This window comes from Phycodurus eques, chromosome 10 (assembly GCF_024500275.1).
Source record: "Phycodurus eques isolate BA_2022a chromosome 10, UOR_Pequ_1.1, whole genome shotgun sequence".
Taxonomy (NCBI): Eukaryota; Metazoa; Chordata; class Actinopteri; order Syngnathiformes; family Syngnathidae; genus Phycodurus; species Phycodurus eques.
In genome coordinates this window covers 28,646,812-28,659,300 of record NC_084534.1, presented here as the reverse complement: position 1 = coordinate 28,659,300, position 12,489 = coordinate 28,646,812, and the positions used below count along the sequence as shown (strand labels likewise).

Below are 12,489 nucleotides of genomic sequence, written 5' to 3'. Positions count from 1 at the left end.
CAATACAATGATTTGCAAATCCTTTTGAACCTATAGTCAATTGAATACACGACAAAGACGAGACTTTTCATCTTCAAACTGATGAACATTATTGTTTTTTTTCTTGCAAATATTCTCGACTTTTGAATTTGATGCCTGCGACGCGTTCCCGAAAATCTGGGACAGGCGCAACAAAAGACTGACCCGTGACCTTCGACCCTTCCGGCGGCATCATCGCGTAAAGGATGTCGCCCGCACGGGGGCTCCGTCAACCGTCGGCAGTGTTCGGATCTGCAAATGCAAGTTCAAAGCGAAAGCCATAAAGCAACCACAGGCAGAAACGGCGCCGGCCGGCTTCTCAGGGCCCGAGCTCGCCCGAGGTGGGCCGCAGACGCCGAGCGGGAGGCGTGCTGTGGTCTGACCGGCCCGCGTTTCAAATTGTCTTTGCAAAACGTGGACGTGGTGTCCTCGGGGCCAAAGAGGAGAAGGACCATCCGGATTGTTCTCGGCGCAAAGTTCCACGGCGATACGATGCGGGTGTGTTAGTGCCCGCGGCGTGGCTAACTTGCACATCTGTGAAGGGCGCCATTCGTGCTGAAGGGTACGTACAGGTTTTGGAACAACATATGCCGCACGCGTGTGCATGTGTGAGATGCGTGTGTTTGCGGTTTGCGGGTGTGTAAGTCTGTGTGTGTCTAAATGTGTGTGATTTTGTGTGCGTGCACATTTGTGTGCCCGTAGCGTGTGACTGCGCACGTGAGTTTGTGTGCGCGCGCGCTTGTGTTTTTACGTGTTTGTCTGTTTCGTCTTTCGAACGCCTCGCCATCCCCCCCGGAAGCGCCGGAGCAAGTGGCCGTGGAGACGCAAGTCTGGGCGTCGCTGCTGAAGCGACGGACCCCCCCGCGACCCCGCCTCGGAGAAGCGCTGGAAAACGGATGGATGGATGCACGAGTGTGCACTTTTGTGTGTTTGTGTCCGTGCGTGCGTGTGTGGCTGTGTGCATTCGTGTTGTGCGTGAGTGTATATCTTTGCATGCGTGTGTTTGCGTGTACATAAGCGTGTGAGCGCGTGTTCTACGTGTGCGGGTGTTTAGGAATGTGTGTGCGCGCGAGTGTTTGTATATTTGTGTGCGCATGAGTGTGTGCGCGCGTCGTGTGCGTGTCTGCGAGTGTGTGTGCACGTGCAATGATGGAAGTGTACGTGAGCGTGATTGTGTATGCACGTGCGTGTTTGCGAGTCCGTGTGTTTTTGTGCGTTCGGTGTGCTGATTGGAAAGAAAAGAATCAACGGACGCGCTTATTTCAAATTCCAATGGCTTTATTTTGTGTATATATATATATATATATATATATATATTTGTATATATATTTATCGATATTTATATATCATACATGGACGTATGTCACTTGATCATCTTTTTGTTCAAACAACATGACAACAACATCAGAAAAGGAAAGAAAGCGAGCTGTTCACATGATCAGAGTACAACACAGCAAAGAAAACCTGCGCGTGTGTGTGAAAGTGCCTGGGTGCTCGTGTGTGTGCTTGTGTGCCTGCATTTGTGAGAGTGTTTGCGTGTGACTGTCAGTGTGTGTGCATGTGTGTGTGTGTGTGAATAAGCGAGCGTTTAAGTGTGCATGAGTGTGTGTGCGTGAGCGCGTGCGTGTAGTACAGACAAGTGTGTGCGGTTGCGTGAGCATGTGTGCACGTCAGTACGTCTGTGTGTGTGTTTGTGGATGTGTTTCTAAGAGAACATATCACAGCGTGAGTGTGTGAGTGACTTTTTGTGTGAGTGTTTTAGTGCGCTTGTGTGTGCGTGAGTGCATGTTTGAGCGTGTGTGTGTGAGAGAAATGTGTGTTACTGTGTGTGTGTGTGTGCGCTTGTATTTATGAGTGTGCATTTGTGTGTCATCGAATATGTGTGAGAAAATGTGTGTGCGTGTAAGCGAACAATTCTGTGTTACTGTAAATGTGCATTCGTGTGAGTGTTATGTGTACGTGCGTGCGTGCGTGTGAGCGTGTGTACAGTGAGCGAGTGTTTGTGTGTGAGTACCCGTGTGACTGAGCGTGTGTACGCGTGAGTGTGTGTGAGTGAGTGCAAGTCGTAATGTATATGTGTGTGTGTGTGCGTGCGTGCGTGCGTGTGACTGATGGCGGCGGGGCGGGACGTGGTCGTGTTGCATAGATTAAAGCAAACAGGAAGTGCTCAAATGCCGACAGGAAGTGATGAAATGCTCACGTGGGACACCAACAGGAAGTGACAGACGAGCAAATCAGGACATTTTGCGCTGATGTCAGCCGTTTTGTCAGCAAAATAAAAAAGATGTCCAAAAATGGGGCTGTTTGAACGACGCGTCGCGGAACCGAACGAGGCCCAGCGAACGTCTTTCTTTCATGCTCCTCGGCCGTCTTTTTGCCATTATTCATCAACACGCTAGCACTGAGGCGTTTGACTTTAGGGGCATTTGACCTTTGGGATGTTTGGGAATTGGGGTGTTTGACTTTTGGGGTGTTTGACCTTTGACACATTTGACTTTTGGGGCAGTTAGCGTTTAGGGTGATTGGCATTTGCGGATGTTTGACTTTTGGGGTGTTTGACTTTTGAGGGATTGGAATTTTGAGCTGGTCGACTTTAGGGGCATCTGACCTTTGAAGCATTTGACCTATGGGGAGTTTAACCTTTAGGGGTGTTTGACCTTTGAAGGATTTAAAATTTCGAGGTGTCGGAATTCTGAGGCTTTGGACAGTTTGTCTGTTTGACTTTTGGGTCATTTGCCAATCAGGGAGTTTGATTCTTGAGACTTTTGACTTTGGGGGCATTCAGCTTCATTATTTGTCCATATGTGCCCTGACATTAACCGGCGACTCGTCAATTGTTTGTCTTCAAGTTCCCTGTAGCACGCTAACTTAGCAACACGCCACCGTAGAACCCCGTCACGTACGGTGAGCTAACGCTGATGCGCGAGAACGATTGTCACCAAGTTCAGCGGCCACGTTCAGCCATCTTAAATGACCAAACTAGCAATGGACGATGCAATGTCGACTTTCAGAAATTTCCAACGGTAAAAAAAAAACGAGAACATTTTGACGTTCCGCAAAAGCAGAAAGGATATCAAACAGAACGTACGTGTCACGTTTCGTCTAACTTGTCCGAGGTGCATCGATGAGAGGTGTTAGCACGCTAACATTGCAAGACAAGCTAACAATGATGAGACAGATTGATTGATGCCGATAAGAAAAAATGACCCCAAAAAAGAAAGCGTGATGGAGGACGTTCGTTTTCATCGGAGAACATTCGCTTGACGCTTTTGTGGTCGGTGTTAGCGTGGCAGTCTTGAGTCGTAGCGTACGGAGGCGCATTAGGGCCACACGGCAAAGGAAATCGGCAAATATCGACATCGAGCGTAGCTTTTTTTTCTGGAAAGAAATCCCCCCCCAGATTTATTTTCATAATAGAAGGACTTTGTTTTTTTTTTTAACTTGGAAAAAAATGACTCTAATCCTGTGAAATAAATTTTTGGAAGAATACATTTTAACTTTAACTTTAAGAAATTCAAATATTACGTAAAATAAATCTTAATGCCATTTTATTTGGGGGGAAAGATGAATATAAAATATTTTTAAAAAATAATTAAAGCTTTTTCCTCCCTGTAAAATGTACAATTTCAATCTCCTAAATTCCAATTTTTAAAAATGTCTCCTAAAAAAAAAAAAAATCCCAATTTAATTAGTGCATTGTTAAGAAATGATTAAATAATTATGAACTATTTTTCCTCAAAAAAAAAAAAAGCCTCACCTCGTAATGTTAAAAAAAACGATTGATCAAACTATGAAATTATAAAAAATATTTCTAAGGGTTTCTTTTTTGGGGGGAATTATTACAAATTTTTAGTGAACCAAAATGCGAACAACAAACTTATGAATTAATTTCACTTCTTGGTGTTCCATTTTTTGTTTTGGTGGGGGGTGGGGAGGACTTTTATTTAAATTTATATTTAAAGATATTTTCTAACAAATGACTACATTCTGATCTTTTCCCTCATAGTTCAATATTTTCTGCGGATGACCAGATTTGATTTGATCATAATGAGTTTTTTCTCCCTCTAAACAAAAACAACAAAACAAAATGATTTGTCAGTGGCTTTTTTTAATGATTATTCTCAATTTTCCGACTCGTCCTGTCAAATGTTGATTTGTCTCGTGAGTCAACGGGACATCTTTGGGCGGCTTACCGCGTTTTCGGCGGACGTGATTGGCCGAGCGTCAAACGGTCGTCCTCCAATCGGACGGATGAGGCGGGATGGCAATGTCGGCGTTTGTCTGCTGATGGGTCGGAAAACAAGTCAACATTTGGGATGTTCCATTCCGTATTTAAAACATGCACAACACACAACACTGAACACTTAGTTTGATCCAAATGCACTTGCTCTTTTTGTTTCGTTTTTTTGTTTTTTTTGTCCTTTTTTTTTCTGTGGGGCAGGAAGTTGTGGCTCGAGGCGACACGGAACACGACGCGACCAATTGCATCAGGTCGGACATATTGCTTTTTAAAACCACGGAAAAATTGTGGGTAGGTAATATTATATGCCATGCATGCCACACACATGATTATGCTGTTTATAAAAAAATAACACCACGCACCTAATTAGATCATCATCATCATCGTTAGCATCATTAGCACGGAAAACAAGTATTTTTTTGCCATCAACTGAGAATGTATCTGTATGTATCTATATATATCTCTCTATATCTATATATATATATATATATATAGACACACATACTAGATATAACTATATGGATGTGACAGTTTTTTTGTTTCCCCCCCCCCCCCCAAAGAAAGGCAGGTTTCTTCGATGTGCCGGATGTGGATGAATCAATCATCTTCGTGGAATTTTCCAGTCTCATCTGGAATTTTTCTCTCTTTATTTTTTTGAGGCAAGCAAGTCCATCGCGATGGGTGGGTGGGTGCCCTTGTTTGGCATGGCGGGCGTGCTTTTGGTGGGCGGGGCAGGGAGCGAGAGGGAGGAGGGGAAGAAAAAAAAAAAAAAAAAAAAAAGGAATCGGGACTTTGGCAGGACACTTTTTTTTTTTTTTTTTTTTAAAGCTATGCCGTGTCATGGTGATTACTATTGTGACGTAGTCATTATTTACACGGCACCTCCTGGGGGGCGCGCCGATTTTCAGGTCCAAAAACACACGGGAGTCCCAGTCCATGTAAAACGGCCGCCAAAAAGGTGTCCCGCCACAGGTTCCGACTGTTTTAATGAGAGTCTTGAGACTGGAAAGATGCGGTCGCTGTGGCGATTTGTTGTTTGGAGATCAGCTTGACGTCACCACGGTGATCATGTTTATAGATGCTCGTTGCCATGGAGATGCCGTTTGGTGAGAAGATGCTTGTTGCCATGGCAATGTTGTTTAGCGAGCCTCACGATGCTGTCACCATGGTGATCCTGTTTGGAGGTTGATAAGGCGATTCTGCCTCCATGGCGATGCCTTTGTCGTTCGTCAAGATGCTGTCATTACGGTGATGTTGTTTGGAGGTTGCCAAGATACTGTCACCATGGCAATGTTAGGAGAGTCTTGAGACGTCGTTATGACGGTGGTTAAGATGCCTTCATTGCCATAGCGACGCTTGGCAATCTGGGAGATGTCGCCGTGGTGATGCTCTTCGAGGGCCTGAAGATGCTGTCGCCATGGCGATGCTCACACAGCCTGAGCGATACTGTTAATGTTCATGTTGCCATGGCGATGTTTGACAATCAGCAAGATGTGGTTGCCATGGTGATGCCGTTTAAGACGCTCTTGTCGTCGTCGCAAAATTTGCTGTCAGCATGGCGATCTTCAAGATGCTGTTGTCCTGGCGACGGTGTTCGGCATCAACGGGGGGGGGGGGAAAAAGGGTCTCCAGGTCGGCTCCTGAGGCGGGGCGGCGACCGATCGAAACGTCGGCATTCCGACCGAGCGGGAAGTAAACAAGTCACTTATGGGCGTGCGTGTGGTAACACGTGGCATCAACATCAGAGGGAGCGTGAGGGGGCGAGGCAAACAAACGTCATGGATGGCGCATCCATTGATGAATTAGAAATTGTCCAAAATATTAAAAAGTCGTGAATATAAAAATACACAAGAATCGTAAAAAAATTAGCAACACATGGATATGAAACGCATGCGACGACAACGACACAAGCGAGGGACACCCCGCGTTGCCGTAAAGCAGCAGGAAGTGTGGTAAAAACTCACCGGGGAATGAGCGGGAATCACTTCCTGTAAACATCGTAAAGGTCCTTGGAGACTGGCGGCAGTGACGACCGAGGTTTTTTTTTTTTTTTTTTTCCTTCTTTTTTGTCTTTTGCTTATTTCGGGCTGAAAGTCCAAAAGGAAAATCCACCTGGCTCTAGTGAATATGGCTCTGTATTACATAGAAAAAAACAAAGCTATCCGTCTCGGACACAGATATGGCAGGAGTCCTTTTCTCACCACAGCCGACTTGAGTTTGTGTCCGACGCCGTTTGACGTACCAGGGAGGAAAAAAACAAAACAAAACAAAAAAAGACAACACGAGACATTTGTCTTTCAACACACAAAGATGGCCGACACACATTCGCAGACGCGTCCACTTCCTGTCGGCTCGCGGGAAACTTTGAAGTTTTCTTCAACAGACTAGCACGCTAACGTGCTTGGTGGTTTTCATCTAGCGTGATCTCGCTCACATGTTCAGCTTTAAGTTAGCGTGTTAGCTTGTTTGTTGCTTTCAACATGACGTGGCTAAGATGTTTGACTTTGAACTAGCGCAATGTCGCTAATGTTATTTTAAGCTAGTGTAAAAACATGTTTGACTTTGAACTAGTGCAAGGCCACTAACATTTTATTTTACTTCAAAGTAGCAGAATGTCCCTCCCATTTTTCATATAAACTAGCGCACTTACGTTTGACTTTACACTGGCATGCTCTCACGAACGTTTGACTTGAAACAAGCGCAATGTTGTTAATGTTCGACTTTCACTAGTTTGCCAACGTTTGATGGCTTTAAAAAGTCTTGCAGTTAACCTAGCGTGTTGTTGCTAATGTGACTTTAAAATAGTATGTTAACATGTTCAACTTTAAACTAGCGCAATGTCACTCATGTTTCACATGAAACTAGCATGCTAATAAAAACGTGCATGCTGTCACTAACATAGTTCGACATTCAACTAGCGTGCTAACATGTTTGATGGCTTTAAACTAGCGTGATGTGGCTAACGTGTTTAACTATAAACTAGTGCAATGTCTCTACTGTGTTTGACTCAAAACTGTTTGGCAACTTCAAACTAGCATGTGGTTCCTAACAGGTTTAAATTCGAAATAGCGCAATGTCACTAACGTACAACTTTAAACTAGCACCATGTTGCTGAAGTGTTTGACTTAAAACTTTTTAATGGCTTCAAACTAGTATGATGTGGCTAAGATGTTTGACTTTGAACTAGCACGTCACTCTTGAAACAGGTTGATGACCTTAAACTAGAACGCTAAAATGTTTGACGGATTTAAACTAGCGTGATATTACTAACATGTTAAAGCCCAGATAACATGGATATTTTACTTCAATAGCCGTCAAAGGCCGTGAAACGACAGCACGCTAAAATGACCGATGAAAAAATGTGACCAGTGAGTTAACGTCGGACTAAAAACTAGCATAATTTCACCAAAATATAACTTAAAACTGGCAAGCTAACTTTTCTGCTTACTTTTAATGAACTGAGATGTTGCTATCGTGTTTGATTTTACACTTGCATGTTAACGTGTTTGATTATTTTAAACTAGCATGCTTAGATGTCTGAATTTAAACTACTGCTAGTCGCTAATATGTTTGACTTTAAACTAGCACGCTAACATGTCTGATGCCTTTGAACTAACATGCCAATATGTTTGACTTTAAACTAGAGCAAGGTCACTAAGGTGTTTGACTTAAACTAAGGCGCTAACATGGTTTGACGATTCTAAACTAGCATGCTAAAATGTCTGACTGTAAACTAGCGTGATGTTAGGTGACCTAAAACTAGCGTGCTAACACATTTGATGACTTCAAACTAGCATGCTAACATGTTTGACTTTGAACTAGCACAAGATGTAAAAGTAGTAAGCTAACATTTTTAATGACTATAAAGTAGCAAACTCAAATGTTTAGTGTCGTCAACAGTTACTTCCTGCTTTGCAATGACAGTAAGTCGAGCCCGGCAGACAGGAAGTAGATGCGTCGGTGAGCATTGAAACAGAATTCCCAAATATTTATTCCGTAGTTAGCATGCATGCGACACCGGTGAAACATAACATGCAACCCCCCACCATGGCCGCCACCCCCCTTCCCCTTCTGTCATTTTTCCTATAAGATCCGCCATTTGCAGCGTAAACATTGTCTTTTCACATGCAAACAGCAAAAGAAAAAGAGACGCTAACAAGGAAAGAGGTTTTCTTTCAAGACTGTAGTAGTGTGACACTCACAACAAAGAACATTCGTTAGAGGATGAACAAAAATAAAGAAACACAAAAATCTAATTTTTTGCCTTAAAAAAACAACAACAAAATTAGAAGAACAACCGTTAGCGGAAGCGTATGTACACAATCACCGCACTTGTTTTTTTTTTTGTAATGGTCAAGTACAGTGCTGTTTTTTTGTGTGTGTCTGGTTTTTTTGTTGTTGATTTTAGCCAACATGCTGCTAACAACCCGCTAAAGCTGCACACAAGGAATTTTCATTGCTAAAAAAATTTAATGGAAACAAGGATGGTGGGAATCCTGCCGCGTGCGAGTCGCGGGATGATTGTTTTGACTTTTCATTCTTGTTGTTTTTAGCCACATGCCAACAACCCGCTAATGCTAAAAAGCTGCTAAAAAATTTTTTGCTGCTAAAAAAAAAAAAATGGCAGGATGAGTGTTTGGGTTGTTGTCGTTAGCCACATGCTAACAACTTGTTGTTTTGTTGTTAGCCAGATGCTAACAAACCTAATGCACAAAGCGGCTCTCGTGGAATTTCCACTGGAAAATAAAGTCAGACTTTGTAGTGGTTGTTGTTGTTAGCCACATGGTGCTAACAAGAGGCTAATGGGAATAGTTCAGCACGTGTGTCGCGGCATGAGTGTTTGACTTATTTATAGCTAAAAACCCGCTATAAGGAATTCCTCTACTTGTCGCGGAATGATGAGGAATCTTCATGACTTGTTCTTAGCTACATTCTAATGTATTTTTTTGTATACAACATGACAACCTGCTGTTAAAAACCTGCTGGTGAGGAATTTTAACTGAAAAAAAAAAAAAAAAAGGTCTGGAATGAGTACTTGACTTGTTGCTAGCCCCATTCTAACAACTTGTTGTTCTTTGTTGTTTTCAGCCACAAGCCAATAACTCGCTAATGATATAAAGCCGTTCACATTCTGATTTTGGCTGAGAAACAAAAAAAAAAAAAAAAGGAAACTGTGGGAGTTTTGCTGCATGTGTTGCGGCATGAAGGTTTGTCTTGTTGTTGTTAGCCACAAGCTGCTAACGGGATATGTCCTGCACGCGTAATTAGGATTCCCACAGGACACGCGCCGCCGTACTATGATTGGCTGTTGTATCCCTGTAGAACACGCCCTACTGCTTCCAGACGGGAAAAGAAGTTTGTGACTTCAATGTTTCCCACTAACCCTAAACCACCCTAATCCTAACTTTAATCCTAAACCGCCTTAAACCCCAACCCTAACCCTAAACCTAACAATAACAACTGTTTTTATTTCATACAAATGTGATACATGTTTTGGTCATCTCGCTACACCTACGTAGCCTTCACTTCCTGCGACGCAGGAGCCAATCATGTTCCAGTGGGGCGAGTCCTGCCTAGAAACTATGTGGGAATCCTCATAATGCTTCCCGCACGTGGCATGAGGGTTTGACTCGTTGTCATTAGCCACATGCTAACACATGCTTGTGTTACCCGTCAGCTAACAACCCGTTAACAAAAACCTGCTGATGAGGAATTTTCGCTGGTAAAAAAAAAGTCGAGAAAGAGGGTTTGACTTTTTGTCGTTAGCCACATGCTGCTAACAAACCACTGAAGCTGTTCCGCTGCAAAACAAAAAAAACAAAAACAACAGAAACGAGAGTGGCGGGAATTCTGATGCTGGGTGAACGTGAAAAAGGGGCAGATGGCGGGAGAGTGCGGCGATGGCGATAATGATGAGGAAGGAGGAGGAAGCTTAAGCGGACGATGTGGCGGCATCTCCTGGCGCGGCGGAGGAGGACGAGGACGAGGAGATTCCCGGCAAGGTCTGGATCTCGTCTCCCGACTCCTCGATGGGCGGGATGCGAGCTTCCTCCTCGGACAGTGGGACAAACTCAGGATGGGCCATGAAGCTGTGGATGGAGCTCCGCGACTCCGGACTCTCCAGACCTTCGTACAACGAGCTCCGGAACGCATTCACCACCTTAATCTTTTGGGGGGAGAAAAAAAAACAAAAAAAAGTAAATAAATTGAGGTCAGACAACATTTTGCTTTGTTTTGCCCTTAATGGGAAGCAGGAAGCCAACAAAACGTGAGATTATTTTGTGTGTGTGTATTTCTACTAGAGTAAGAATGCAGTGAATGTTTTCAAGAAAAACAGCACTCTATAATATTGTACTTTATAAAAACATACATTGCGATAAATAGAATCTAAAGAATACAATTTTTTTTTTTTTGCTCCAATTCAGTGGACCTTCTGGTGTAAAGAAATCTGAAGGAATACATTTGTGTCATGATTTCATGCTTTAATCATTGTGAGGCTCATTCGCCACCAGACACAGAGGCATGAACGAATATTTGCCCCCTTCTTTTTGCAGTTTCCCCTCTTTAATGTTTAACATCATCAAACAAATATAAATATCAGAATCAGAATCAGAATCAGAATGATCTTTATTTGCCAAGTATGTCCAAAACACACAAGGAATTTGTCTCCGGTAGTTGGAGACAAAGACAACCCAAGGAGACATCAAATGCAGTTTTTAAATGGTGATTTTATTTATTAAGGAGACAAAAAAACTATTCAAAGTTACCTGGGCCTGTGTGAAAGAGTACTGGCCCCCTAAACCAAAGAACTGGTTGGGCCACCCTTAGCAGCAACAAGTGAAATCAAGCGTTTTGTAGAACTGGCAATCTCTGTGGAAAGATTTCCGCCCACTCTTCCTTGCACAATTGCAAGGAAGAGTGAATTGCAAGCAACGCTGGAGGGTTTTCCAGAATGATCAAACGCTTTAAGGTCATGCCACGGATGTTCCAATCGGATTCAGGTCTGGACTTTGACAAGGCCACCCAAAAACTTTGATTTTGCATTTTTAAGCCATTCAGAAGGTGACTTGCTGGTGTGTTTTGGATTGTTTTCCTGGTGCAGAACCCAAGTACGCTTCAGCTTGAGATCACAAACGGTTGGCTGAACATTCTCGTTCAGGATTGTCTGGTAACCAGCAGAATTCAGAGTTTCATCAATCACGGAAAGTCGTCCAGGTCCTGAAGGGGCGAAGCGGCCCCAAACCACCACCATGCAATGCTGCGTTACATTTAACGCTAGATGTAACGAGACGCACACCTTCCAGAAATCCCAACTTTCATCTCATCAATCCATAGAATATTCTTCCAAAAGCCTTGGGAATCATTCCGATGTTTTCTTTTTCTAAAATTAGACATCTTTATGTTCTCTTTAATCAGCAGTGGTTTGGGCAATTGGAACGCTACACGGATGCCATTTTTGCCCAGTCCCTCCCTTCCTTATTGTTGAGTCATGAATGCTGACCTTAACCGAGGCAAGGGAGACCTGCAGTTCTTTAAATGTCCCGGGTTCCATCGTGACCTCATGGTTGAGTCATTGCTGTTCTCTTGGGGTAATACTTGTAGGCCGGCCACTCCTGGGAAGGTTCACCACCGTTCCATGTTTTCTCTACTTGAGGATAATGGCTCTCACAATGATTCAACGGAGTCCTAAAGCTTTAGAAATGGCTTTTATAAAGCTTTCCAGACCCATAGATAATGACTTTATTTCTCGTCCGTTCTTGAATTTCTTTGGATCATGGCATTTTGTTGCAGCCTTTTGAGCTCTTTTGGCCGACTTCATTTTGTCAAACTGGTTCTATTCAAGTTATTTTTTGTTTGAAGAGATATGGAGGCATCAGGCTCAGGTGTGTCCAGTGAAAATGAACAGAAAAGTCATTAGCCACAGTTAATTCATGATTTAACAAGGGGGCGCAATACTTTTTCACACAGGGCCAGGTAGCTTTGAATTGTTCTTTTCCTTAATCAATAAAATCAGCATTGAAAAAAAGCATTTTATGTTTACTTGGGTTATCGTTGTCTGATATTTACATTGGTTTGAGGATCTTAAAGTGTGAAAACGAAAAAAAAAAAAAAGAAGACCTTGAGAAGGGGGCCAATACTCTTTCACGGCACTGTACACGGAGACAGTCAAGAGTCCTCAGTAAGTCGCAGGAACATTAGTCGTTCTTCAGAGGATAAAGAGTTTATGCCCC

General features: G+C 43.2%; 1 protein-coding gene across 7 annotated transcripts in view; it reads right to left on the bottom strand.

Moving 5' to 3' along the window:
• Positions 1 to 8,581: 8,581 nt before the first annotated feature.
• Positions 8,582 to 12,489, bottom strand: part of LOC133409170 (plasma membrane calcium-transporting ATPase 1-like) — a 79,726-nt gene continuing 75,818 nt past the window's right edge. For 6 of the 7 annotated variants that reach the window (XM_061688814.1, XM_061688813.1, XM_061688811.1 and 3 more), the window contains one exon: positions 8,582 to 10,424. In XM_061688814.1, the coding sequence (XP_061544798.1) occupies positions 10,191 to 10,424 (234 nt within the window). In that variant the 3' untranslated portion in view covers positions 8,582 to 10,190. The remainder of the gene's footprint in view (positions 10,425 to 12,489) is intronic. The other variant, XM_061688816.1, reaches the window with a different exon arrangement.